The following is a 24,681-nucleotide window of genomic DNA, read 5'->3' on the forward strand; positions in this document are numbered from 1 at the left end:
TAATATATATTTTATAAATATGTAATCTTAATAAATGTAACATATTTGATTTTAATATATTTTAATAATGCAATAAATCTTAATGAAGATGTAATAATAAAAGTCCATTTATTATTTTCCTAAGAAGAGACCCTAATTCAATGCAGCTAACTTAACATGAGACATGCATGTAAAACAGTGGCTCTCAAACTTGGTTGTAGGTGGGAATCTCCCGGAAGCTTTAAAACAAACTCATACCCAAGTCCTACCACTGGAAAGTCTGGTGTAATTGGTTTGGGATGAACTAGGTATCAGGGTTTTTAGAGGCTCCTTCGGAGATTCTAATGCACAACCACAGTTAACAATTGCAGGCATAAAAAATAAAAATAATAATAATAAAACAGAGGGAAGACTATAATATTCACTCTACAACTAAAAGGAAAAGGGCTGTGTCTTCATTCATCTACTGTCAGGGTTTTGTTCACCTACATAGGTCTAATACACTATCAGACCCAATTCTAATTGAAGCAAGTTGTTCTCAGTGACTAAACCATATATTTCACAGATGGTGTCTGATGACCAACTGCTGCAGATGTTGGGACACTGCTCGCACACAGGGGTTCCAAGCCTGGAGAAGAATTCAGGTGGTCTGTGAACTTGGATGGAAGTAAAAGTTGCACCTCCAGCTTCACTAGCTTTCCTGGAATCTCAGCATTCCCTTGGGCGATGAATATGGACAACATTGATCATTGTATTCCAGGAGAACTGATTCTGACTTAATTGTGCGTTATGTATTTAAAAGCATTATTCTGAAAAGGGTCTGAATGCATCCCCAGAGCCATTGTGGTCAGTGGCACAGGAAAGGGCACCAGGCCTGCTTTGAAGAGTGTGCCCTGACGGGCCAGATAACTGCACTTTTGCATCCAAGGCCACCTCCACCAAGGGCACTCCGGGAGGGAGACACCCCGGACAAAGATGGCTCTAGGTTTCCCCTGCACTTCCGCAGATAAGATTTAGCCTGAAAAGCCAGTTCAACACAGCAGAGAATAGGATGGGCATTCTCTTTCGCCTCAGCTGCCTTCTGCTCTTGGCATTTCGGAGTGCCCAGACTGCCAGGCTGGTGGTAACTTGAGCCTCCAACTTAATCAAAACACACAGCGCCCAGTTCAAACTCAGGCAGACAAGCCAGGGAGCCAGACACGTTCTCCTCTGGTAACCCCCAGGCCCCAGCTGCCCCCACCCTCAGCCCGCCCCCCACCCCGCACGCCCCACCAGAGATGCCAGGTTTCCTCCACTGCCCCCACCGACAGGTGTCCCTGGCCCTAGGGCAGGGACTGCCCAGACTGGGTCCTGGGCGCCTTACCTCAGGGGGCCGCCCACAGCGCCAGGAGCCGCCTCATCTCCAGCCGGCGCGGCGCACACCTCCAGGCTCTGCCGCGCCCCGATCCGGCGGATTTCACTCAGCTGCCCCTCCAGGTGCAGGCGGTTGGAGAAGGGCGAGCAGCGAGTTCGCACCGTCGGGAGCTGGAGCCCGCAGGGCCTCTCCAGTGCCCGCACCCTGCGCGCCTCCCACTTAATCTGGGCACGGCCGCTGGCCACTCCCTTCACTCTGCTCCGCCGCCTCCCCATCGCACACCCCCAAACTCCCCACCTCCGACCCGCACCCCGCCCCGCTCCGCCTCGGCTCCAAGACTTTGGGAGCGTCCCTCCCTTCACCCCTCACCTTGGACCCTCGCCCACCTGCCCCGCAGGCGCGCGGCCCTTCCTCGCCTCCTGGGCACGGCGCCCAAGTCGGAGGGACATAGCCCGGTGAGTTGGAGGGGAGGGGGGACGAGGGCGGGACCTGAGCCACTGCTTCCCTCCCTGGGAGCCACAGTCAAAAGCCTGGGTGGGGAGGGACGGACGGCGCTGCTGGGCCCTACAGAACACGTCCGGGCTGGCTGCCGAGGCCAGCTTCACAGCCGGACTCCCCTACCGAGAGCCACGCAAGGGACGCGGTGGCCGGATCGCCTGCGGGACCCGGACTCGCCGGGACTCTGAGCGGGTGCCCACCATGAGCCCCTGGACGGCGCGGGGGGCGCCCGCCCTCCTGCTGCCGCCAGTGCCGGTGCTGGCGCAGGTGCTGCTGCTGCTGCTGGCGGCCGCGCCCGCCGCGGGCAAGGTGAGTGCGGGGCGGCGCCACCCCCATCCCCCGCACTGCAACTCCCACCCTCCGCCCTGGGACACGCCCGCCCCACCCGCCGGGCGCTGTCCTGGAGACCCTTCCTGGTGGCTGCGGGCTCCATGGAGGTCCCTAGGCGGGCAGCGTGGGGGGTGAGCAAGCGGAGATGCCCAGGGAGCAGGTGGGTAGGTAGGTCGATGATCGCCAGGGTTGAATGCGTGAGAACACGGGATGCAGAGAGGCGCGGTGTCTCACAGGCTGGTGAATCAGAGCAGGCAGCGTGTCCTGGCAGAGAGCACACAGGGCTGATAGTGAAAACCCGAGCCGGAGTCCTGGCCCTGCCGCTCCTTAGATGTCACTTCACGCTGAACTCTGACCTCTCTGGGTCTCGGTTTCCTTCTTGCCAAAGCTTGTGCTCCAGTGTTCAATCCGCATCATCGGGAAAAGCTGATGCAATCACTGAAGAGTGAGCATCACCTTAGAGATAGAACTGATGTTAGTATAAATGAAGCAACCTGTCACTTTCATTTCCAGTAGGAATTGGAAAGATCCCCCATTCATTTAAATGCAGCCCATATTTCTTACTCTTTGCAATTACAGATAAGTTGGGTGCCCTCAATACTGTTATGGCTCCTAGAGTTGAGTTACTTGGTTGTGAAAATGAAATTCAGCTTTTCAGATTCTTTCTGTGACTTTTATATTAAAATTTTTAATTTGGAAAAATAATTTGGGGTAATAATGCAGTTGTTTCATTTCCAAGCATAAGCAGATGTTTTACAAATTTCATGACTGAGATTATTATTGGATATTAATAGTCCCGTGCATTTGTGTTCCATAAAAAGATTTTTGGAACCCTTGGCCACCTGTAATCCAAGTACTTTTCATGCAAATTAAAATGTAAATTAAAACATTACAGATGAAGCTAACATGCCCTTGATAACCTCCATACATCGCCCCCTCCTCTGTCTAAACAAGGCATCCACTCAGCACTTCATATTTCTTTTGCAGCGTTTCCTATGCATTTACATGAACATATGTGGACCCACAAACATTTTTAACATAAGTGATATGATTGATTTTATATGTATATATTATGTTGTATGTTATATGTTTGTTATATGTTATATGTTAATATCCTTTTGCAACCTATAAATCTGTCCACGTCAGTATTTAAGATAGATCTATCTCTTTTTTCTTTTTTGCCCCCTTGCGTAGTTTTCCACAATATGAATATGCCAAACTATTGGGCCTTTCTCCTATTGATTTACAAAACTTAGGCTATTTAGTGTTTTACATTTTATAAGTTTTGTAATCCATGTAATCTCTACACGGAGCTGGTTCTAACCAATGTATTTTGCATAGACTAGGAATGTGCAACCCAGGTAGCTCAGTACTTCTGGGGATAATGGATGGAATTCATCCAAGTCAGTGTAGATTGTCTACCAGCTTTAATCCGGGAATAGATAAATCCAACAAGCAAACAACCTCCAGGAGATGGATGCGATGGGAAGGCTTGGGGGAAAGGTCCAGAGCAGGGTTTGCACATCCTTCTAAACTCAAAAAAAAAAAAAGGAGATATGTATTAGAGAGGAGTGGAGAAAGAGAAGGGAAATCACAGGTGTACAAAGATCAGCCAGGAAAAGTGTGCTCTGTGATTATACAACCTCTAATTAGACTAATTTTCAATTATATTGTCATATTCCCATATTATTATTTTTATTGATTTTTTTTTTTTTTTTAGAAAGAGTGGAAGAGAGAGGGATAGAGAGATAGAAACTTCGGGGAGAGACGTCATCAATCGGCTGCCTGCTGCACACACCCCCACTGGGGATCGTGCCAGCAACCCAGGCATGTGCCCTGACCAGGAATCAAACCAGCGACCTCTTGGTTCCTGGGTCGATGCTCAACCATGGAGCCCATATTATTTTTTACACGTCAAATTTGAGATAACAGTTTATCTTTCCTCTTTTGGCCCTAAAAGTCCAGACTGGCAGAAGCATGGCAAGCAAATACCAGGAGCTGAGTAAGAGCTGGATTTAGGGAGGATACTCACTCAACAGAATTCATTTTTAAATTTAAAAATGTAGGTTGAATTAGGAAACATTTCAAACTAACAAGAAGTGATGTGACAGACACCATTGTATCTGTCCTCAAGAGTAAGCAGGCATGAATAAGCTTTAATCTGTTTGCTCTCACATTTCCCCCCTTTATGAAAAACAATGTATAAATAGAGAAGGTCACACACACAGTCTTTACTCCATCTCCCACCCCCACGACGTGTGCACACAGCTGACCATGTGTTTGAACTGTGAGTCTACTAATTTTTTTTTTTTAATAAATGCAACAGCCCTTCCTATTCCAGGGTTTCACATCCTCGTATTTCCTATCAGGAGATTCAACCAACCGTGGATCAAAAAACAACAGTATTTCCTCATTCCCAACTGCACATGGAAAATACTGTTTTCCAGCAGCGGTTGGTTGAATCCACCAATGCACAGGGCCAACTCTAGAGTGTGTGTGTGTGTGTGTGTGTGTGTGTGTGTGTGTGTGTGTATAATTTTGACATTTAAATGTGCAGAAAATATTTTATTCCAGTCTTTGATTTATCTTCTCATTTAATTACTGGTACCTTAATGTATAACATTTTTGTCTACTATAATCTCAAACTTATCCATTTTTTTCCTTAGTATTTTGTGGTTTGCATCTTTTGAAGAAATCCTTTCCTTCCCTGGTATTATAAAAATGTTCTCATTTTTTTTTTTAAAAAAAAGTTTTACAGTTTAACTCTTTTACATTTAGAACTTTTAATCCCAGAATTGTTTTCTACTTATAGAACATGATTTCATCTTCTCCATAGAGGTAGCAAATTATCCCAACACTACTTATTGAACAGCCCATTCCTTTCCTCACTGTTTTGTAGTATTACATCTGCAAACATGTGTAGCAAGCACTCATTTATATTTGAGTCTGTTTTCATATATGGGTGTGTTCATTTAGAGATTTACTTTCTCACAATGGTTTAGGGTTTTCTGTTTCTTTACTTCCAAAGTATTTAATATTTTATCACTACTGTAAATAGCATATTTTGCAAAACTTAATAGTCTAACTATTAAAGATAGAGCAAAACACAGTTGAATTTTGTATTTTAACTTTAATAAAGCAACTTTGAATAGTTGAAATGCATTTAAGGCTAAAAAGTTTCCTCTAAAATACTGCTTTAGCTGCACTACACACATTTTCATAAGCACTATTTTAATATCATTAAATTTAAAAATCTTTTCTAATTGATTTATTTGTCCTATGTATTATTTAGATGTTTATTTCTTTTTAATACCCCAAAATATGGGGATTTTCTAGTTATCTTTTTTATTGAATTGTGGTAGAGATAATATTCTGACTTCAAAGATTTCTATGTAAATCAATTAGATCAAGATTTTTGATCATGTTATTAAAATTATAATGTATGTGCACATGTATTTCTTAATCTGAGATTCTATACTTTTCATCAAATCTTGAAAATTCTCAGAAATTTCTTTTTTATATTTCTCCTTTCCCACTGACTCCTGGAGTTCTTAGGATGCATGCTGGACCTCTCATCTTTTCCTCCAGTTCTTCTAACTTCTTATATCAGATCCCTTCCAGATGCTACTCAGCTCCTCTTGGCCTCACTTTGCTCCTGGGTTGTGGGGACTTACTTCCCCAGCTGTCACCTTGGCCACAGACTTGACACAGGCACAGCCTGATGGCTCCTGTAGATTCTATCTCATGGCTTCTTATTGTGCTCTAGAAATGTAGGGAATTAACACCTATGGGGCAAATCTTTGCCCAGTGGGAGACAGGAGCCATTGGGTAAAATTCTTCTCTCCACAGAACAACTGTCATGAAGTATGAGGGTTATGCAGACTCCCTATGAGACCAATTGCCAGTTGAACTTGAGACCAAGTTGTAGCATTTTGAGCTTTTGTTCTGGTGCTGCTTCCCTCCAGGCTGCATTCTATGAAACATACTCATACCCATCTTTCAATTTTTAATTCTCTCTTCTGTTGATTGTAATTTTCAGATTTTTAACTCTACTTTAATTTTCAATAATAAAAGAAAACTCTAGAACCATTCCATATGGGTTGTGCCTAAATATCTGTACAACTTTTTCTCCAAACAGTTAAGGTGGTTGGCGCTGGCTGCAAATGCTTAAAGCTATACACATTACCATTTATATATATTCAATTATATTGCCCCATTATCAAAATATGAGGAAGTTTGGCTCAGTGGATAGAGCATTGGCCTGTGGACTGAAAGATCCCAGGTTTGATTCCGGTCAAGTGCATGTACCTTGGTTGCGGGCACATCCCTAGTAGGAGGTATGCAGGAGGCAGCTGATCGGTGTTTCTCTCTCATCACTGTCTCCAACTTTCTATCCCTCTCCCTTCCTCTCTGTAAAAAATCAATAAAAATGTATTTTAAAAAAAAGAATTAAACATTACCAAAACAGCAAACACTTGGAGAAATGAATGGAGATAAGGAGAGAGATATTAAAAACCAATATGGCACACCTCACTTTTCTTCTTCAGCTGTAAACTAGACATCACTAGAGTTCAGCCAGGTAGCAGGTTTAGTGTTACTTTGAACCAGTTACCTCCCAAAAGAGCCATGTTTTTGTTATCTGAAAGTGGTAGTACTTTATGTATTGTAAAGTATTCAATACAATGCCTGGTACAAAGTAAGTAGCCAGTTTTTATATTCTAGCTATAGTTATTTGATTATTACTATGAAAAGCAGGACGGAGAGAATGGGACAGAGACTTAGACATGTGGCCAGGTGTTGGGGATTCACTGAAAAACTAGACAGTCTGCATCCCTGGCCATGGTTAGGAGCCTAGCAGAGTAGGGCAGAGAGACAACAGCCCAGCAAACAAGTGTGTAACTAGATCGTGGTGCCTGCCAGAACAGAATGGGATGTGGTGACGGAGAAGGAGAGATTCTACCATAGCTAGAGGTGGTTGGGAACAGCTCTCTAAGGAACTGGCTCACAGGCTCAGCCCTTTCATGGAGACAGCCTTGGGAAGCATTGAAGAATGTGGCCAGGCCAGGGTTTCTCCATGGCGGAGAGAGGCCAGACACTTCCAATTTTACGGCTCCTGGGTTGTCAAAGAATAAAACCAGACTAACAGAAGTGTTTTTTTGTAAAAAGAAAGAGAAAAAGTTGAGATAATTTCCTCACCACAAAGGGAATGTATATACCGAGTATTTTGCTAGAGGTGGAGTGAGGAAAGGGAAGCAGGGAACCAGGGTACCCCAAGGGGTTGGGGTCAGGGTGGTTGTGCGCATGGAGGATGGAAAATTGCTCACTGCACAAGGTGAAATCAGTCCACAAGACTGCGTGTGGCTCAACATCGTATAATCTTAATGTTTGCACTGAACAAATTAATATTATAACATAAAGAGCTATTCACAGGACATTAGTACTGGATGAGTAATGAATTCACACTGTGACTTGGTAATGGGCCCACTTCTCAAGCGGTGTGATGAAAACATTCTTCTTTCATTCCTGTTGATGTGTCTCTGTCATTCTCTCCTCAACCTCATTTAGACTAGACAGGTCTTAATTTGCTGAATGTGGCTGTGAGGCCCAGGGCAGGAAGTTGATGCTGTACCTGAAGAGCCCTTGTCGCAGCCAATGTAGGCCAGGGCCTGAAGGGGCTCTAAGCCAGGGAAGAGTGAAACCAGTTAAGGACCTGCTGGAAGGAGGTGAAGAGCTCCTCACTCAAAGAACCAGCAACACCAGCCCCACCCCACCTCCACCCAACCCCATGCTGGTTAGGAAGGCAGAATGTCACGTGGGCCCACCTCAAACCTCCCCAGTGGGAATCTGCATTTTAACCAGCTCCACAGGCGTTTGTGGGCACACTGCTGTCTGAGAACAGTGCCAGCCTCCATAAGCAGTCTGGAGATGGCACTCGGGACTGTGACATGACTCCAGTTTTAAAGATTTGTTCTCTCCTTGGGAATCCAACTTACGTAAAGGACAAGTGACAAAACGGGAGACAAGTCATGTTGGTTTCTCTTTGGCTATGTCTTGCAATTCAGAAAGAGAGGAAAGAAGGGGAATCAGTCTAATTCAGTGTTTCTCAACCCTCTGGCCCTTTAAATACAGTTCCTCATGTTGTGACCCAACCATAAAATTATTTTTGTTGCTACTTCATAACTGTAATGTTGCTACTGTTATGAATCATAATGTAAATATCTGATATGCAGGATGGTCTTAGGCGACCCCTGTGAAAGGGTTGTTCAACCGCCAAAGGGGTTGCAACCCACAGGTTGAGAACCACTGGTCTAGATCAACATAGCAGTTGCTCAATCTGTCCCTGTTCATTGATTCAGTGCTCTTAATTTGATGATCATTCATGTACACACTAAGGAAGGTTAAAAAATCCAGTTCATGGTTCAATTTATGTGTACACACCTAAGCTATGTGTCCTATAAATGCACACACATATGTTTAAAGAGTATTTGATATTCTCAGCATTTTAGTAATAATTATTGCGATGAATTAATGGTTTTTAAAAAGTGGAATTCTCAGAACTATTTAAAACATAACCATATGCCCTAGCCAGTTTGGCTCAGTGGATAAAGCATCGGCCTGCAGACTGAAGGGTCCTAGGTTTAATTCCAGTCAAGGACATGTACCTGCGTTGCAGGCTCCTCCTTGGCCGGGGCCCTGGTCAGAGTTCACGCAGGAAGCAACCAATCAACGTGTTTCTCTCACATTGATATTTTTCTCTGTCTTTCCCTCTCTCTTCTACTCTCTCAAAAAATCAATGGAAAAATATCCTCAGGTGAGGATTAAAAAACAAGACCAAAAACAACAAAAAAAACCCCATAACCATATAAAATCTTTTACTTTTCTGACAGTAGTTTGGGACAAGTTAGGAATTTTCCATCTTTAAACTTTAAGATCAATGTTTGTTCATTAGATTGTCTCTCCAAATTGGTCTTAGAGCAGTGATTCCACTGTTTAAAAATGAGTTCAAGTGTATTTAGAAACCTTGGGAGATTCATCATTATGCAGACAAAACAGTCAGGTCATTGGATTTTTTTCCCCACAGGATATTTTGTTGTTACTTGAACTTCTCAAGGAAAAAGTTCTGCAAATGGAAAGTTGAGAAAGCTTCAGTGTTTTCCCTGAGAATCAAAGGACAAAGTATGTCTGGAAAGACCCAAGACAACTCATTTTTTAGTTTTACCATGTGACAGGATAGTTTTCTGTTGTTTATTTATATGTGATATTGGGAAAGCTGAAGAGTTCACATGCTGGCTTTTAAACAATTTTATGTGCTGTACAAAGTTTAGAACATGTTTAAAAGTACAAAAAGAAATATAAAAATAAAAACTGTCTATAATCATGATACTGTAGATGTTTACTGGTAACATTTTGGTGTATCCCCTTCTAGACTTTTTAAAAAATATTTTTGTATGTTTTTATTGATTTCAGAGAGAGGAAGGGAGAGGGAAAGATAGAAACATCAATTATGAGAGAGAATCATCTATCAGCTACCTCCTGCATGCCCCACACTGGGGACTGTGCCCACAACCTTGGCATGTGCCCTGAACAGGAATCGAACTGTGACCTTCTGGCTCATGGGTTCATGCTCAACCACTGAACCACACCATCCAGACTAGCCTTTTTGTTTTTTTTTAATTCTACATTTTTTCACCTAATAATTGACTGGTAAAATTTTTGAGTCATTAACTATTTCAGATATCATTTGTAAATGTCTACAGAGTATATTTCATTGTAGGTTTGTACCATAACTTATTAATGCCCTTCTATTTAATATTTTGGTTATCTGTAATTATTGAGAAATAATGCTACAATGGAGCTCCTTGAAGATAAACATTTACAAAATCGTATTTTAAATAATTTTATATGTAGATGATTTATCAACTGTCTGATTTTATGCATTCTTGAGTACAATGTCAAGGTAATAGCATTCCTGATTTATAGATGAGAGTCTTATCCAAGGGCATTTATCAAGTTAGCACAAGAAGTGGGTTTAGAATTGCGAGTTCTGGTTATTAGGGCTCTTTGGTAGAGCTCTTCCCTACCAAAAACTTCCCAGATAATCTAAGGGGAGTGTCAGATGCCACTTTATTTATCATTTAACTAACTTAGCAATATTTGAGATAAGATTGATTTTTAAAATGCTTTGGTTATTGAGAAAGAATGATTATTTTTTTAATATATTTTTATTGATATCAGAGGAAGGGACAGGAGATAGAAACATCAATGATGAGAGAGAATCATTGATCGGCTGCTTCCTGCATGCCCCCTACTGGGGATCGAGCCCGCAACCCGCAACCCAGGCATATGCCCTTGACTGGAATCAAACCTGCAACCCTTCAGTCTGCAGGTTGACACTCTATCCACTGAACCAAGCCGGCTAGGGCGAAAGAATGATTCTTGACACTATTATCCTTTTATATTCAAAGCATCAATGAAATGATTTTATTTACTGAAGTATTATTTGTTTCTTCAATCTAGAACGAGTTTTACTTGTTTCTAGGGATTTCTCCTACTGATTTCTTGAAGATGGGTGTCATGCCTTACCCACCCTTCTGGGTCCAGCTCTTGGCATCACACTGGTACTACTGGTCCTCAATGAATGTTCATGGAATGAGGCCAACATTTTATTAAATACCAAAACTAAAATTCAATAAAGAATTAATAGATTCTTGAACCCTTTGGCATAAGCCTAAAAAGAAAACTCTATTTTTCAGATGAAATATTGAAGGCTTTATTTATTCATTCAGCTAGATGCTGGGACAAAGGTAGATTAAACCAATGTTCCTTCCTACTGTCACAGAGAATGCCACCAAGTGAGAGGTTTAGATAAGTGCACAGACAGTAACAATGAAATTACACATGCTGGGACCAGGCAAGTTTGGGAAAGCAAAACTTAAGTGGAGTTGAGAAAGGAAGAACAAAGATCAGTAAAAACAGCAAACATGCAGGGTTTAGATGAAGCAAATGTGTAAGGGTAATGGAGTAGGAAAGTAAGATTCCAGTGACTTTAAAACATAGTTTATCTTTAAAGTACTTGAATTTGTTGGAACGGGCAGAAAGCAGCATGTAGAGTTGCTGATGGTACTTTTACCTTCTCTCAGCCTCTGCCCCAGCTGGAGCCTGGGTCAGCTTTTAATAACAAGGCTGGATTCTCCTTATTTTGCAGATTCCACAAGCCCTTCCAAAAAGTGATAAAACTAAGAACAGTGCTGTATCTGAAATCTCATAAGATAAGGTCCCTACCAATTGGAAGCCAGACTAAATGCCTATATAGATACCAGTGCTAATTGCTATCGATGCAGTTGGAGTGGAGGACCAAGAACTGATCAATCAAACACTGCATGTGCCTGAGGCTGTGACCATAAAACTGGTCAGAGTTTTGTACTCACTGTGACCTGCTCAGGCCTTTCATAGACGGAGCATTCAGACCTCAGAATACCTGAACAAGCAGTATCCCCACATCCCAGGCGAGCAGTCATGCAGGCAAGGGCATCTGAGGCACCCTGCCATCCAAGAGAAGCAGCACATGGCAGCAGTAAGACCTCTCATCCTGTGCAGGGATAGTTTGGGGCAGGTCAATTGAATTCCAAGACTCTCCATTTCCTCTATTATAAGATGTGGTTGATAAAACCTACCCCTCCTATCTCCAGAAATAATGCACTTGAACACATTTTGCACACAGGAAAGTGTTCTACAAATGCCAAGTAGTATTGAGACAGGAATGAGTTTCAATGTCAGAAAAGCAATAGTCCAAATATGTTTCTTATATGCATTTAATTCTCCTGTTATTTTTGTGACCTAGTATCAACTTCCTGGAATGTATTAAGGAGTTTTTATATTTTCAAAAATATTATTCAGTGCATTCTTTGCTGCTGGTATTTTCTAATAACATTATTTAGAAACATCAGCAGAAATGCCATCCTCCCTCAGCACTGTCCCCATTAAAAATGAACTGTCTTATTTACTTTGCACCATCCCATGTGAATAATGATGCTACAACTCACCCAGTGATTTCATCACTTTCATGGTTACTTTCCAAACACTTCAATGAAAATACCTGTTAATTATGGAGATAATCCTGGGTAACATTTAATGATAATAAATTATTTATTTTTTTAGCTTTAAAATATAGGCTCTTTGGCATGTATTTAAAAGAGAAGCCATTTAACTGGCTTTGGCATACAGCCTCCCTCAAATTCCATTAATATGTAATCAGCTGCAACAGGGTAGAAAGTATAAATTCACTTGGTGCTCATTCACTGAGCTCCTTAAGTGCAATGCACTGGGCTAAGGAAACCCTTGGAATATCCTTTAGACAGAGGCTGACTCCTTGGGAAATTTCAAGATGAAGTCTCTAGAACTAGTTATCAGATTGAGCAAAGATATTTTTTCTATGTTGATCTTTTTTTCTAACAATAAAAGTAATATATGCCCATTTGTAAACATTTGAGATCTATAGATAAGTATAAAAATAGTACTACTAATATAAAAACCTAGAATAGACAGTGTTAATATTGTGTTATATTTGTATAAAGTGAGATCATATAGAATTTTGTATCTTCCTTTTTTGACGTTATATGGTTATTACTTTCTTTCTCACATAATCAAATACCTTTTAGAATCAAATGCATCCTATTCCATCATGTTGATATACCATGTTTAGGTTTCTTTCCCCTGAATTTTTGATATTATAAACAAAGCTAGGATGAATTCTTGCCCACATATCTTTTTGTAAGACTCCTATAGTAGTAGGAGTCTTATTATTAGATAAACCAGTATAAATTTTTTATACAAGGGGCTTAGCAGTTATTTTTCTCATTAGAGACCTGGAGTCAGCCTAGCATTAGACAATTATAAAGACTCTCACCTTAATCAGCCCACCATTTCTCAGTGCCCCTTCAGCCTCACCCTCAGCTATAAGTCAGGAATCAGGTAAGTCCAAAGACCCCCTCAGCCATCACCATAGGGCATCTCAGTGGTTTTAGATCATCCCCAGCATTTGGAGAAAATGGCCCATTTCCAATCAACATGCCGAAGGAGCAACATTTCTCTCTCCCAGCACCTCTTCATCTACCCTATCTCCTCATGCTTCTCTCGCCCATTTTTATGTCCTCCCAGCAGGTGACATTTGGGCCTCAGATCTCTTAGACTTTTTCTAGGTTTCTTGAAGGCTGATCTGGCTTAAACCATGCATCTAAATTAAAATTGAATTAATTTAATGTCAAGACAAACAGTAAACTTGATAAACTCTGTAATTCATTATAACCTCAGTATCTTATATAATGGCCACTTTATGATCTTGGAAGCAACTGGAGTGCAGAAAAAAACACACCAAGAATTGATATAAAGAAAAAACTTTAAGACCCACAATTTTGTAAAAGAGGAAAATATTGAGAATTTTCACCTTCACCTAAAACAAAATATAAATCAGACCCCTCTTGAACCATCACATATAAGATCCAAATACTTTTCACTTAAGCAAGTTAACATGAATGCAATGTGTTTAACAGTTACTGAAGTCAAAACAGAAGACTAATGTCAATTACACTGAACATCCACCCACTAGCATACTGTAAATGATTTACCTGGGAATCTATTTTAATAAAGTTCACCTTCAGAAAGTAGCAGTCAGAAAAACCTCACTGAAGCCAGACTTGTTTTTACATGTGAAACTGCTATGCTCTGTCATTTGGATAAATCACTGAATTGGTCTAAATACAGTGGGTTCTTTGTTGTTGTTATTGTAAGCTTTTATTGGCCTAGAATTTGTCTGTTTATTCACTATGAAGAAGGCAGCGCTTTTTTGTTTCTAAAATTGGAATGGTATTTTCTAACTCTATAAGCAAATTGAAGATGATCATGTTCATCAGAACCACTGTAGTTAACCAAGACCCCCAAAAGGTGATCACCATCAGTCTATCTCTGGCACCATCTGGGGAAATGTAAATGTGCATAGCTATGCATTCAAATAAAGTTAAGGGACTGCTGATTCAAATCATAATACCTTCCTGAACTCTGAATCCATCATTTCTCATCTGTTTTAATCTGAGGACTCTTTTCTCATGTAAAAAATTTTAACAAGCCCAAACTTGTTTGAGATGCTAGAACAGCTGTGGGCAAACTACAGCCCGCAGGCCGGATCAGCCCATTTGAAATGAATAAAACTAAAAAAAAAAAGACCGTACCCTTTTATGTAATGATGTTTACTTTGAATTTATATTAGTTCACACAAACACTCCATCCATGCTTTTGTTCCGGCCCTCTGGTCCAGTTTAAGAACCCACTGTGGTCCTTGAGTCAAAAAGTTTGCCCACCCCTGTGCTAGAAAGTCAACCATTATATAACTCAGTCTACTAAGAACTAGCTATGTGACCCTAGCTAAGTGGTTAAGCTTTGCTTTCCTTCTCTGTAAAATGGGGACAATAATATGAACCTATAGGTTTATATGTATGATGATGATTAAACATGATAATGTCTATAAATGCTTAAAACTTTGCCTGTTGCATTAGTAACTCAGGAAGTGTTCATGGGGATCAGCAGTGATGTCCGGCAGGACTTGACCAAATCATCATTCGGATTTTACCTACTAGACCTCAGGGGTCAGGCATCTTTCAGTTTACTTTACAATCTTTTGTTGCATACTGAGAGCAATTGAGCTACACATTTCTAAAAATTAGTTTCTAATTATTTCACAAAGTATATGTTTTATTTTTTTAACTTCAATTTATCAACAGGAATACACATGAATTCAATTAGAATTGTTCCTAATGACACTGCATTCACTAACATTGGATTTTTTTAAAGATTTGACTTTGGAACATATGGAAAGTAATTTCTAAGTAAATAGATTTCTAAGGGTTATGCATTTCCAAAGGAAGTAGAGTGGATCTGTTTGTTTGCTGTGCCATTTTGCAAAAATTTTGGAAGTATATAGATAAATATCTTGAATTGTTCTGGTAAATTTAAGCATTTGGGGCAAAAGAGCCTAGGAGGACAGTAACCAGCATAAGGACAGGATGAATCTGGAGAATTTCTGAGAAACTGGTGGCCCAGAAACATCTGAATGTTCCAACCAGTGGCCAGAGCCACGTAGTAGATGACAAAAAGGGGAACACAAATCAGAGGGCTCATTGGAAATGTATTTGACTTCAGGCTTTAGGTCAAACCAAAGAGAAGACTGACTCAAACTTAGTGGTTATCAAACTTGGCCAGAAAGGACTCTAAGTAAGAAAAGACAAGGTCAACAGGCAGGCAGGCAGATAGAAAGCAGGTGATACCAGAAAACGGGGCAGTGGATGTCTGCTCTTTTTTCCCGACCACTCTCCTTTTCTCCTCTGGTGTTACCGTGTTGATTGTACCTGAGAAAACTTGCTTCCCCTCACAGTGTTGCTTAGCCAAGGGTTGGGCACATAACCTACACAGAACCATTCAAGTGCCCTCTCCAGGAATTTGAATCTACAACTGAAAGGGCAAGGATCTTATCCATCCTGACAGCATGCCTGGAACATTCTCCGTTAGTTTTTGTACCTTGATCCTCACAAGAGCCCGGAGGCTGAACTCTTCTGAGGCCTGTTTATTTAACTTTTCTTCAACTTCTGTGTGCTACCCTATTCCAACAAATTCCTCTTTTATCATTCAGTTAGCATAAGTAATTTCTGTTGCTTGCCACCAAAGAACCCTGGCAAGGATTCAGGAATCCAGACAACAGTCTAGCCAGCAGAACTGGTGGGTCAGCAGCCTTCTACCCCAGCTAAGGATCCTCTGATATTAACATGTGAGGAGAGAGTTACCTTCAGGAGCAACAATTTGTACCAACCAGCGTGCATGGGTGAGCTTTTGCTAGGAAACTGACCTGGCAGTTACCCAAGATGGACTGGGGCATGTGAGAACTGAATTACTGATTAATCATTGCTTATCATCAAATTATGAGGCATTTTATGGTTTATATATATCTAGCATGAGTGCCAGTCCAGGTAAATTCAAGATTAACTAAATCAATTTTATAAAATTCATGATAAACATTGAATAGTATCCCTACTCAAAAGATGGAATTTGGAGTAGCTACTTGACTTAGACATTCATTGAGGTATCCTGGCTTGCCAGCTTGGTTTCAGCCCTCTGCCTTGCTCATCCATGCCCCTTGAGAAGTTATGGTCCTTGCATGTGTTTACCAAGAAGGACTGTACTGCTGTATTTTGGTATTCATTTCCAAGTCTGTTTTCATTAAATATGCCCTTTCACTTTTTAAGGTCTGCCTTTTCGTCTCCACCAGAAATAATTTTTTAACTGCTCTAAGTAACTTAATTTGAGCATGTTTAAAGTTCAAACCCAGAATCAACCTAACCAAATAGAGCATCTTAAGTATACAAAAAGTCTAATCTTTTTTTTCCATTATGCACATTTTGGAAAAATTCTCTCTAAAACTTGTGTACACATTCTTGATCCTCACTTTGAATAGCTGCCTCATTGGACTTTTGACATTAGGTTGAATTCTTTTATTTAGGAGTGAATTCAGTCAACCAAGTTGTAAAAAAAAAAAAATTTAAAAGTTTCTGGCCAAGTACAAGGTTTAGTTTATTACTGATTAAATGGAGGATGGATGGCTTCAGGTGATCTGCCACAGGGCTCTCAACAATCACCCCAGGTAGTTAGTGTGTACTGTAACTACACAAAAATCAGAAAAAATCTCCATAGGAACTGATTAGCTTTTAGCCATCTGAAGAAAAGAAAAATTTTACAATTTTTCTTGCTCTTGAATGTAAGGTAAATCAGTCATTATTACTACTGGAAAAATAATGTAAAATGTGGGTTTAAGGTAGTGTATCCATCTTCAAAGATAAAAGGGATGTGTATTTTATTTTATTTGTTATACAGTGCACCAGTTTTCCCCACTCCAACCACCATGTTGCTATTTTAATCTTTTATAAATATTTGGTCCTGTTGAGACCTGGAGGTGAGGCCCAACCCATGGCTAATTGGATGAATGTTCCCTGTCAGGAATCAGGGAAGAAGTTGAAAAAGAGCTATAATTCAGAAGGAAAGCCTTGGGTCAGTAGTTCTCAGATTTTAGTCTGCAAAACAGTCTTTTGTGGAGATTATTTTAAAATGAAGATTTCCTGGCAAAATCCTCATGGTGTGGCCTAGGAACCTGCACTTGTCACATGATTCTGGTGCAAGTGGTCCTTGGAGCTCTCCTGTAGAAACACTGCATCAGAAAGATGGAACAGGGGGGATGTCTGCCTCTCTCTGGGCCTCACTCTCTGGGCCTGGAGTTCCAGACCTGTGGGTCCCTGGAAGAGTTCCCAGATGTTAGAGACAGCCTGTCACTCAGATAGTCTACCCAGCATTGGGCAGGAAGAGCTCTGACAAAAACAGAGTGGACTGTACATTGAAGAAGTCAAACAATGCTAGCTCTTTTGATGGAGAGTTTGGTTGAAGATGATCGCCCATCACTCATAATTATGATGATACCACTGTCTCAGCTGCCCTACTAGGAAATAAGAGGAGAATGCAATAGTGACTTGTCTTCCCCAAGTCCAGTGTTAATGGTGGCATCAATGCATCTGCTCTTCTGAGAAAAGGCTAGCATAGGTAGCAGCTAATAGTGAGAGACCTCCCAAGGGAAATTTGAATTATGTTGATACAAATCAAAGCTACAAAATCCAGCCAGTTCTCCCAAGGAGGGTCTTTCTCTGTTGTCAACTTAGGAAGATCTTGAGTTGGGTTATATTAAGAAGGCAAGTAGATTCCTTATTTGTAGATTTTACTAAGATTGGCATGCCATGGGGAAAAGTATAGATCATCAGTTTTTAGAGGTATTCTATAAGATGAAATGCCCTTGCTCAGGACACATGTGAAGAATATGAAATATTCCCTTTTTAAGTCTCCTTCGTAACAACTTGTAAGAATCATATTGATACTGACCTTATGCATTCACCGTGCCACATATTTATGTGAATTATTCAGTTTAGTCTTGGACAATGTGAAATACACATATGAATATATATAGCAATAAGTCACATAATAATTAGACTTTATTGTGTGAAGGTTAAAGAAAAATGCAATTAATTTGGTTGGGCATAAAAGCTAGCGTTTGGTAGTCAATATAACTATAACTTACTATAAATAACAAATGCATCCTAGAAAAAGCTCCAGGAAAACATGTGCCCAAAAAAACAAACTATATTGTTAACTTACTGCTTTAAAAGAAATTTTGAACCCATCAAGAAATAAATATTTAAGAATCAACTGTATATTTAAGTACTTAATTTATCTTAAACACACTTAGCAGGAAAATTAAATAGTACATCAATACTAGGAATATAGAGTTGAAATGTAAAGAAAATTTAGTCCTTGACAATATCATAAACATAGATGCTTGTCACTGACATGGAAAATTCTACCTGGAACAATAAGTTCAAAACTACTTGGAACAGCCCCCTCTTATTGATTGATGGTCTCCTCACTTATCAGACATTTTCCAGATATTTTCAGTACACGTGGTGAAATTCCAGGTGCATAGAAATAAATGTCTCCTATCCTTGTGATCAAGATGACATATCTGTAAAGGTCAGAGTACCTTACTCAGGGTAAGAGAGTAATTGTTCATCTTCCTGAATCAGGGACCTTTTAAATATGGACTGATGTGCTGAATGGATTCTTCTGCAAAATGAGAAAATTGGGAGGAGGATAAGCATGAGGATGGGAAAATGGTGGTGTTCACTCTGCACTAGATCAGATTTACCAGGGATGAAACTGAAAATCTGACAATGCTTTTGCAAATATGGGCTTTGAATGGTGTGGCCATGAGAAGGGCAAAGAATGGCAGCAGGGAAGAGCTGTGTACTACCTAAATGAGTATGCATGCTGGTTTAGTCATATATACCTGGATGAGCCTTTTTCGATGGGGAACAGAGATTCTTCCAGTATCTCAAGAAATCAAGTTTTCCATAAGTATGCACATTTAGCAATAAGAGAAACAGGAATCTAAATCTTGATTTAGGTCCCATGGATAATGGAAGTTATTTTAGGAATATGCAGCTTTAATGACCAAAGTAACCCATTGTCCCTTCAACAGCAGGAATTATAGAAATTCTGTAGAAGTTTCTGCTTCTTTCATTTCTGCCCCAGCCAACCAACCACCTTACCCTCTGCCCTGTGTGTGCTATGTCTCATGGTTTCTGCTTGCTCAGCTTCTACATCCTCATGGTTTCTGCTCATTGACATCTCCTGCCAGAATGTGTCTCTTCTGCATCTCTCTGTTGGTCTGGGCTTCCACTATCACCATCAGGCATTTAAGTTCCAACTCCAGAGAGAATCTGATTGGTCCACAGGTCAATGGACTCACTGTGCACAAGGCTGTGGTCCATCATAAACTCTCAAACAACAATCCCTATTATTTTGCCTTTATGGAGTCTTATGGGAAAAATGTCCCCAAATTATTTATTTTCTAAAATTAAAGTAAATATTAGTAATACCAGATATTATCTTATTGTTCTCCAATAGAAAAGTATTTTAGGCCCAAATATAACAACCTTTCTTTATAATTAAAGGACTTTAAAAAATAAATTTCAGTATTAACATTGGGTTTTTTTGAGGTGCCTGAAGTTAGAAAGTGATAACTATTTGGACATTGTACCTTTTTCTCTAGGAGATTTTTTTTGTCTGATTCTGTTTATAAGCAGATATTCAACACTGAAAAACGGATCCCAAATAGCCTTTTCAAAGCTCAGCGATCCATTGTGAGACATTGGCTTAACACAAAATACTTTTACATAACCCAAGCCACCGAGAGGGATATCCGGTCAGCTATTTTTAAAGCCTTCTCCCCCACACCATCTCACGTAACAGAGTTACAGCAGTTTGATTAGAAAATTGGCACAGTTTCTGTGATTCATGAAATGAAAACACAAATGAATTGTTTTTAACTTGCTTAAACTGGAACCATTTTCACTTAAATGTGCTATAATACCAAAAAATAACATTCTGGATTAGACACACATACACACACACACACACACACACACACTACATAATTTTTTGCATTCACATATATGTGGCATTATGCATTGGGTTTACCATATGAATAATTTTCTAATTAATTAACTCATTCAACAAGTGCTTATAGAACAATAATTGTGTACTGTGTTATAGGTGGGGCATGAGTGTGAGAAGGGTGGACCTGCCTTCACTGAGCTTCCAGTCAAGTAAGAGTTAGGCAATTGCAATGTCATATGATAGGACTCCAGCATGGTGGGAGAGAGTGCCTGCCAAAGAAGCACAAGGAGGGGTGACAGAAAAGGCTTCCCAGGGAAAGTGATATGGATGCTGAGACCTGAAAGGTGAGGAAAAGCCAGCCAGGAAGGATGGGAGGGAAGAATCTTCCAGTCCATCCTGAGCTGGGGCTTCCTGTTTGAGGGCCAGACAGAAGGCCAGAGTGGCTGGATGTAGAGAGGCAGGGGGAGGAACAGGATGTGTGGGCTCCATCAAACAGGGTCATGTTAAGGAGTTTGAACTTGGTCCTAAGAATAATGGGGAGCACAGAAAGGTCTTGAGCAGGACAGAGATAAGATTCGATTTATGCTTTGGAAAAAGTATCCTGGCACTAGCTGGTTTGGCTCAGTGGATAGAGTGTTAGCCTGCGGACAGAAGGGTCGAGGATTCGATTCTGGTCAAGGGCACATGCCCTGGGTTGCAGGCTTTATACCCAGTAAGGAGCATGCAGGAGGTAGCTGATCAATGATTTTCTCTCATCACTGATGTTTCTATCTCTCTCTTCCTCTTCCTTCCTCTCTGAAATCAATAAAAATATTTTTTTAAAGACAAAGTACCCTGGATGTGGTGTGGGGAATAGATTAGAGGCATTATAGTGGTCCAAGTGAGAGATGGAGGTGGCCTAAAGGAAAATAAAGGTCAAGAGGATGGAGAGAAGCAAGCAGGTCTGAGTTCTTTAGGTCTAATTGGTATACCTTGATGATAACGGATGGCTCTGCTTCTACCCAAAGTCAGCATCAAAGCACTGCCCTCCACGAAGGACTTGTGCTGCATTTATTTCACAAACTGGTGTCAGTAAAGAGTTTGCTAATTTTACTATAATAATATACATTCCTTTTATCAAGTAAGAAGTAAATAATTCAGAGTTTCAGTTGGCACCTTTATCATTGTAAGTAACCTAAAACTCTATTCAAAATGGCATAAATAATAAAGAGAATTTATTTGTTCCCATAATTTAAAAATCCAGTAGTCAACAGGGTTTCAGGTGAGGCTGGATCTAGTGTTTCAGTGATGTCACCAAGACCTGGTTTCTTTTGCTGCTGCTCTTTATTTTATGTCTGCTTCATCCTAAGGTTGTTTCCTGTCATGGTCTCAACAACATACTTTCATGTATTTATTATGTTTACCATGAAAAGACACTATCTTTACCAGTTATCACCCTCCAAAAGCAGAAACTTTCATTTCCCTGGAATCCTCAGGAAAATTTTGAAGTCCTATCCTCTAATGCAAGGGTGAAAAAACAAACATACAAAAATCCAATCATAGTTTCACTACTTAAAGACAATATCAATAATGGGTTTTTTTTTATTTTGATATATACAAAAGACTGATTTTTAAAATTCAGACTTTATGCAAAAAAAATTAAAAAGTGAGTGGGAAAGCAGAAATATAATCAGCTTTATAAAAGTGTTTGAAAGCAGTCTACCGAATCACTCTGCATCAGCAGTATAAAAATATTGAATGGCTCCATCCAAGAAGCACCCGCGGTTGGCCAGACCCATATCAAGGACTGTAAGCAAAATGCCTGTGCCAAGGGCTGCTGTAGATTACAGTGACTCAGCAGAACAGTTATCAGATTTCAAAGTCAGCCAGTAACTCATCTTGGAGACAGATGTGCCTAAAATGTTACACTATTGCCTTCAACTTCAATAAATTTCAATGTCATTCTAATAAAAACTGTGAAATCTCACATAGCTTTTAATGAAAATCACTTTCTTATTTTAGTCATTGCAAAAGTAAAGACTTTTTTCATAATTCATCTCTGAAACACGATGGTAAGAATTTAGAATATCACTAATGTTTTTAAAAAGTGCAGGGACTGTAAAATAAATTTGATAAGTTATTTGATACGGACACTGTCAAGAACAGGCTAATGAGAGTCATAGAGAGTTTAGAGAGAAAAAAACACTGAAGGAAAGAAAATATTTATATTTGCTTAAATTTCTCTGTGAATGTGTAACAGTTAATTTCTTCATTCTTTAAAGCACAACATTTAAAAGAATTAGTCTGCTTTAAATTCAAGTATTCATTTTTCTCTCTCAGGCTATAGAATGGAAAGCGAGACATGCTTTTAGCAGAGAGCTTATAAATTAAATTACATTATACCATTCAGATGAAAAATGTATTTGGAAAAGAGATGGTTAATTAATCCTGAACCAGTATTACCCAGGTGCTGACCACCTACTTCATCTTGAACAGCTTGTCTGAACTTAGTTATAGGATTGTGAAGAAGACTAAGTGTCTGGTTGTTACCTTTCCCCCTATCCTTTTATTGAATTTTTTAATGTGTGCATAATGTTTTGAAATGTTAATTTTTTTCTGTTTCCGTAAATGCATTTATTTTAATTAAATTTATCAGGGTGACATTGATTAATAAGATTATATCAGTTTCAAGAGTACAGTTCTATGATACATCATCTGTATATTGCATTCTGTGCCCACAACCCAAAGTCAAATCTTCCATCACCATATATTTGGCCCCTTTTACTCTTTACTAAATCCCCACCCCACTTCCCTCTGGTAAGCAACATACTGTTGTCTGTGTCTGTGAGTTTTTGTTTGTTTTTCTTGTTTGTTCATTTGTTACTTTCAGTCAAATGCAAGTTGGCTAGTCACATATGACTTGCTCATTTCATTTTTCCCAGAAGAGCGGGATAAATAGCAACCCCAGGCTCCAGTTTCTCACTTACCCTTGTTACATTTCAGCTCTTTGTGGGGATCAAATGATTCAGTAGATATAACCATGATCCTCTTGTAATAGGGTTGGTACCGGGACTGTGAAAGTCTTCAAAAGTAACAGTAGCTGTTCTTGGAGAGAGACTGCCTCTGATAGCCCTCTTTGCCCCAAATCCTCAATCTCTCCAAGTGTCCAAGTGTCCCTTTTCCTGGGACTTTGCTCTCTCTCTCTCTCTCTCTCTCTCTCTCTCTCTCTTGTGGTAGGGAGGAAGGTAGGTAAAAAGTGGCTTGGAAGACAGGGAGAGAGATTCGATGTGTCCTCTGGGTGGTGAGTAAAGAGTGAATAAAACCCTTGATAAATCAAGTTGACCAAAATAAGTAGGAGTTTAGAGCCATATTTCTCAAACTTTCTGTGGTGAAGGACCAGTTTTGTCTTGTTTTTGACTCTCCACTTAATCATGGACCACTACCATTGTAAAATACAATAAAAGTGAATTATAAGAAACTAGGATAAAAGAGACATATAATATAAACCTGAATATTTTATTTTAGATCCAACCAGCTTTGTTTGCTCTGTCAAATGGCTCTAAAATTGCTAAATGCTTACTCTCATGTCCTGGACAGGTAAGAAAGACCCAAGCTTTGAATTGCACTGCTTTAGAGGATCTGAATATTACAATTACCACTTACCCTGATATGTCCAACTCTATTTCCTGCATGCAAACATACATTTTTTCAGTAGTGCTCACAGAATATTCATAAAACTAATCCTATCTAATAAAAGAGAAACATGGTAATTGGCGTATGACCGCTACCCTTCCCATTGGCTAATCAGGGCAATATGCAAATTAACTGCCAGCCAAGATGGCGGCTGGCAGCCAGGCAGCTTGAAACTAACATGAGGCTTGCTTGCCTCAGTGACGGAGGACTCCAACCTTCCCTGCCTGCCACTGTAGGCCTCTGAGCTGCAACTCTAAGCAACTATGTAACAAATATAGAAGCTAAACAAAACCCCAGAAACCTACTTTAGTCCGCCAGGCTTCAGCCAGCAGGATCACAACATTGTAAGCAAAGGCCAGAAACCTACTTTCAGCCAGCCGGGATCTCAGAGCTGGAGTTGATACAGTGTTTCGATTACAGAACCCAAACAAACGAGATACCTGCTTTCAGCAGCCGAGGCCTAAGAGCTGGAGCCAAGCCTCAGAGCTAAAGCTGGCCCAGAATAAAAAAGAAAAAAGAAAAAAAGGAGTGGTTGGGAGCTTCAGTCACCTGCCAGCCTGAAAACAGCCCTCAGCCCCTCACCCAGACTGGCCAGGCACCCCAGTGGGGACCCCCACCCTGAAGGGGGTGTGACCAGCTGCAAACAGCCATCATCCCCTCATCCAGGCTGGCCAGGCACCCCAGTGGGGACCCCCATCCTGATCCAGGACACCCTTCAGGGCAAACCAGCCAGCCCCCACCCGTGCACCAGGCCTCTATCCTATATAGTAAAAGGGTAATATGCCTCCCAGCACCGGGATCAGCGGAGCCGC

General features: G+C 40.4%; 1 protein-coding gene across 1 annotated transcript in view; it reads left to right on the plus strand.

The window, feature by feature from the left end:
• Window positions 1-1,889: 1,889 nt before the first annotated feature.
• The window catches only part of COL4A3 (collagen type IV alpha 3 chain), a 120,871-nt gene continuing 98,079 nt past the window's right edge, over window positions 1,890-24,681 (plus strand). Inside the window, exon 1 of the mRNA XM_081095749.1 lies at window positions 1,890-2,140. Coding sequence (XP_080951875.1) covers window positions 2,033-2,140 — 108 coding nt within the window. The 5' untranslated portion in view covers window positions 1,890-2,032. The remainder of the gene's footprint in view (window positions 2,141-24,681) is intronic.

The sequence above is a fragment of the Myotis nattereri genome (genome assembly GCF_964212035.1).
Source record: "Myotis nattereri genome assembly, chromosome: 7".
Classification (NCBI taxonomy): Eukaryota; Metazoa; Chordata; class Mammalia; order Chiroptera; family Vespertilionidae; genus Myotis; species Myotis nattereri.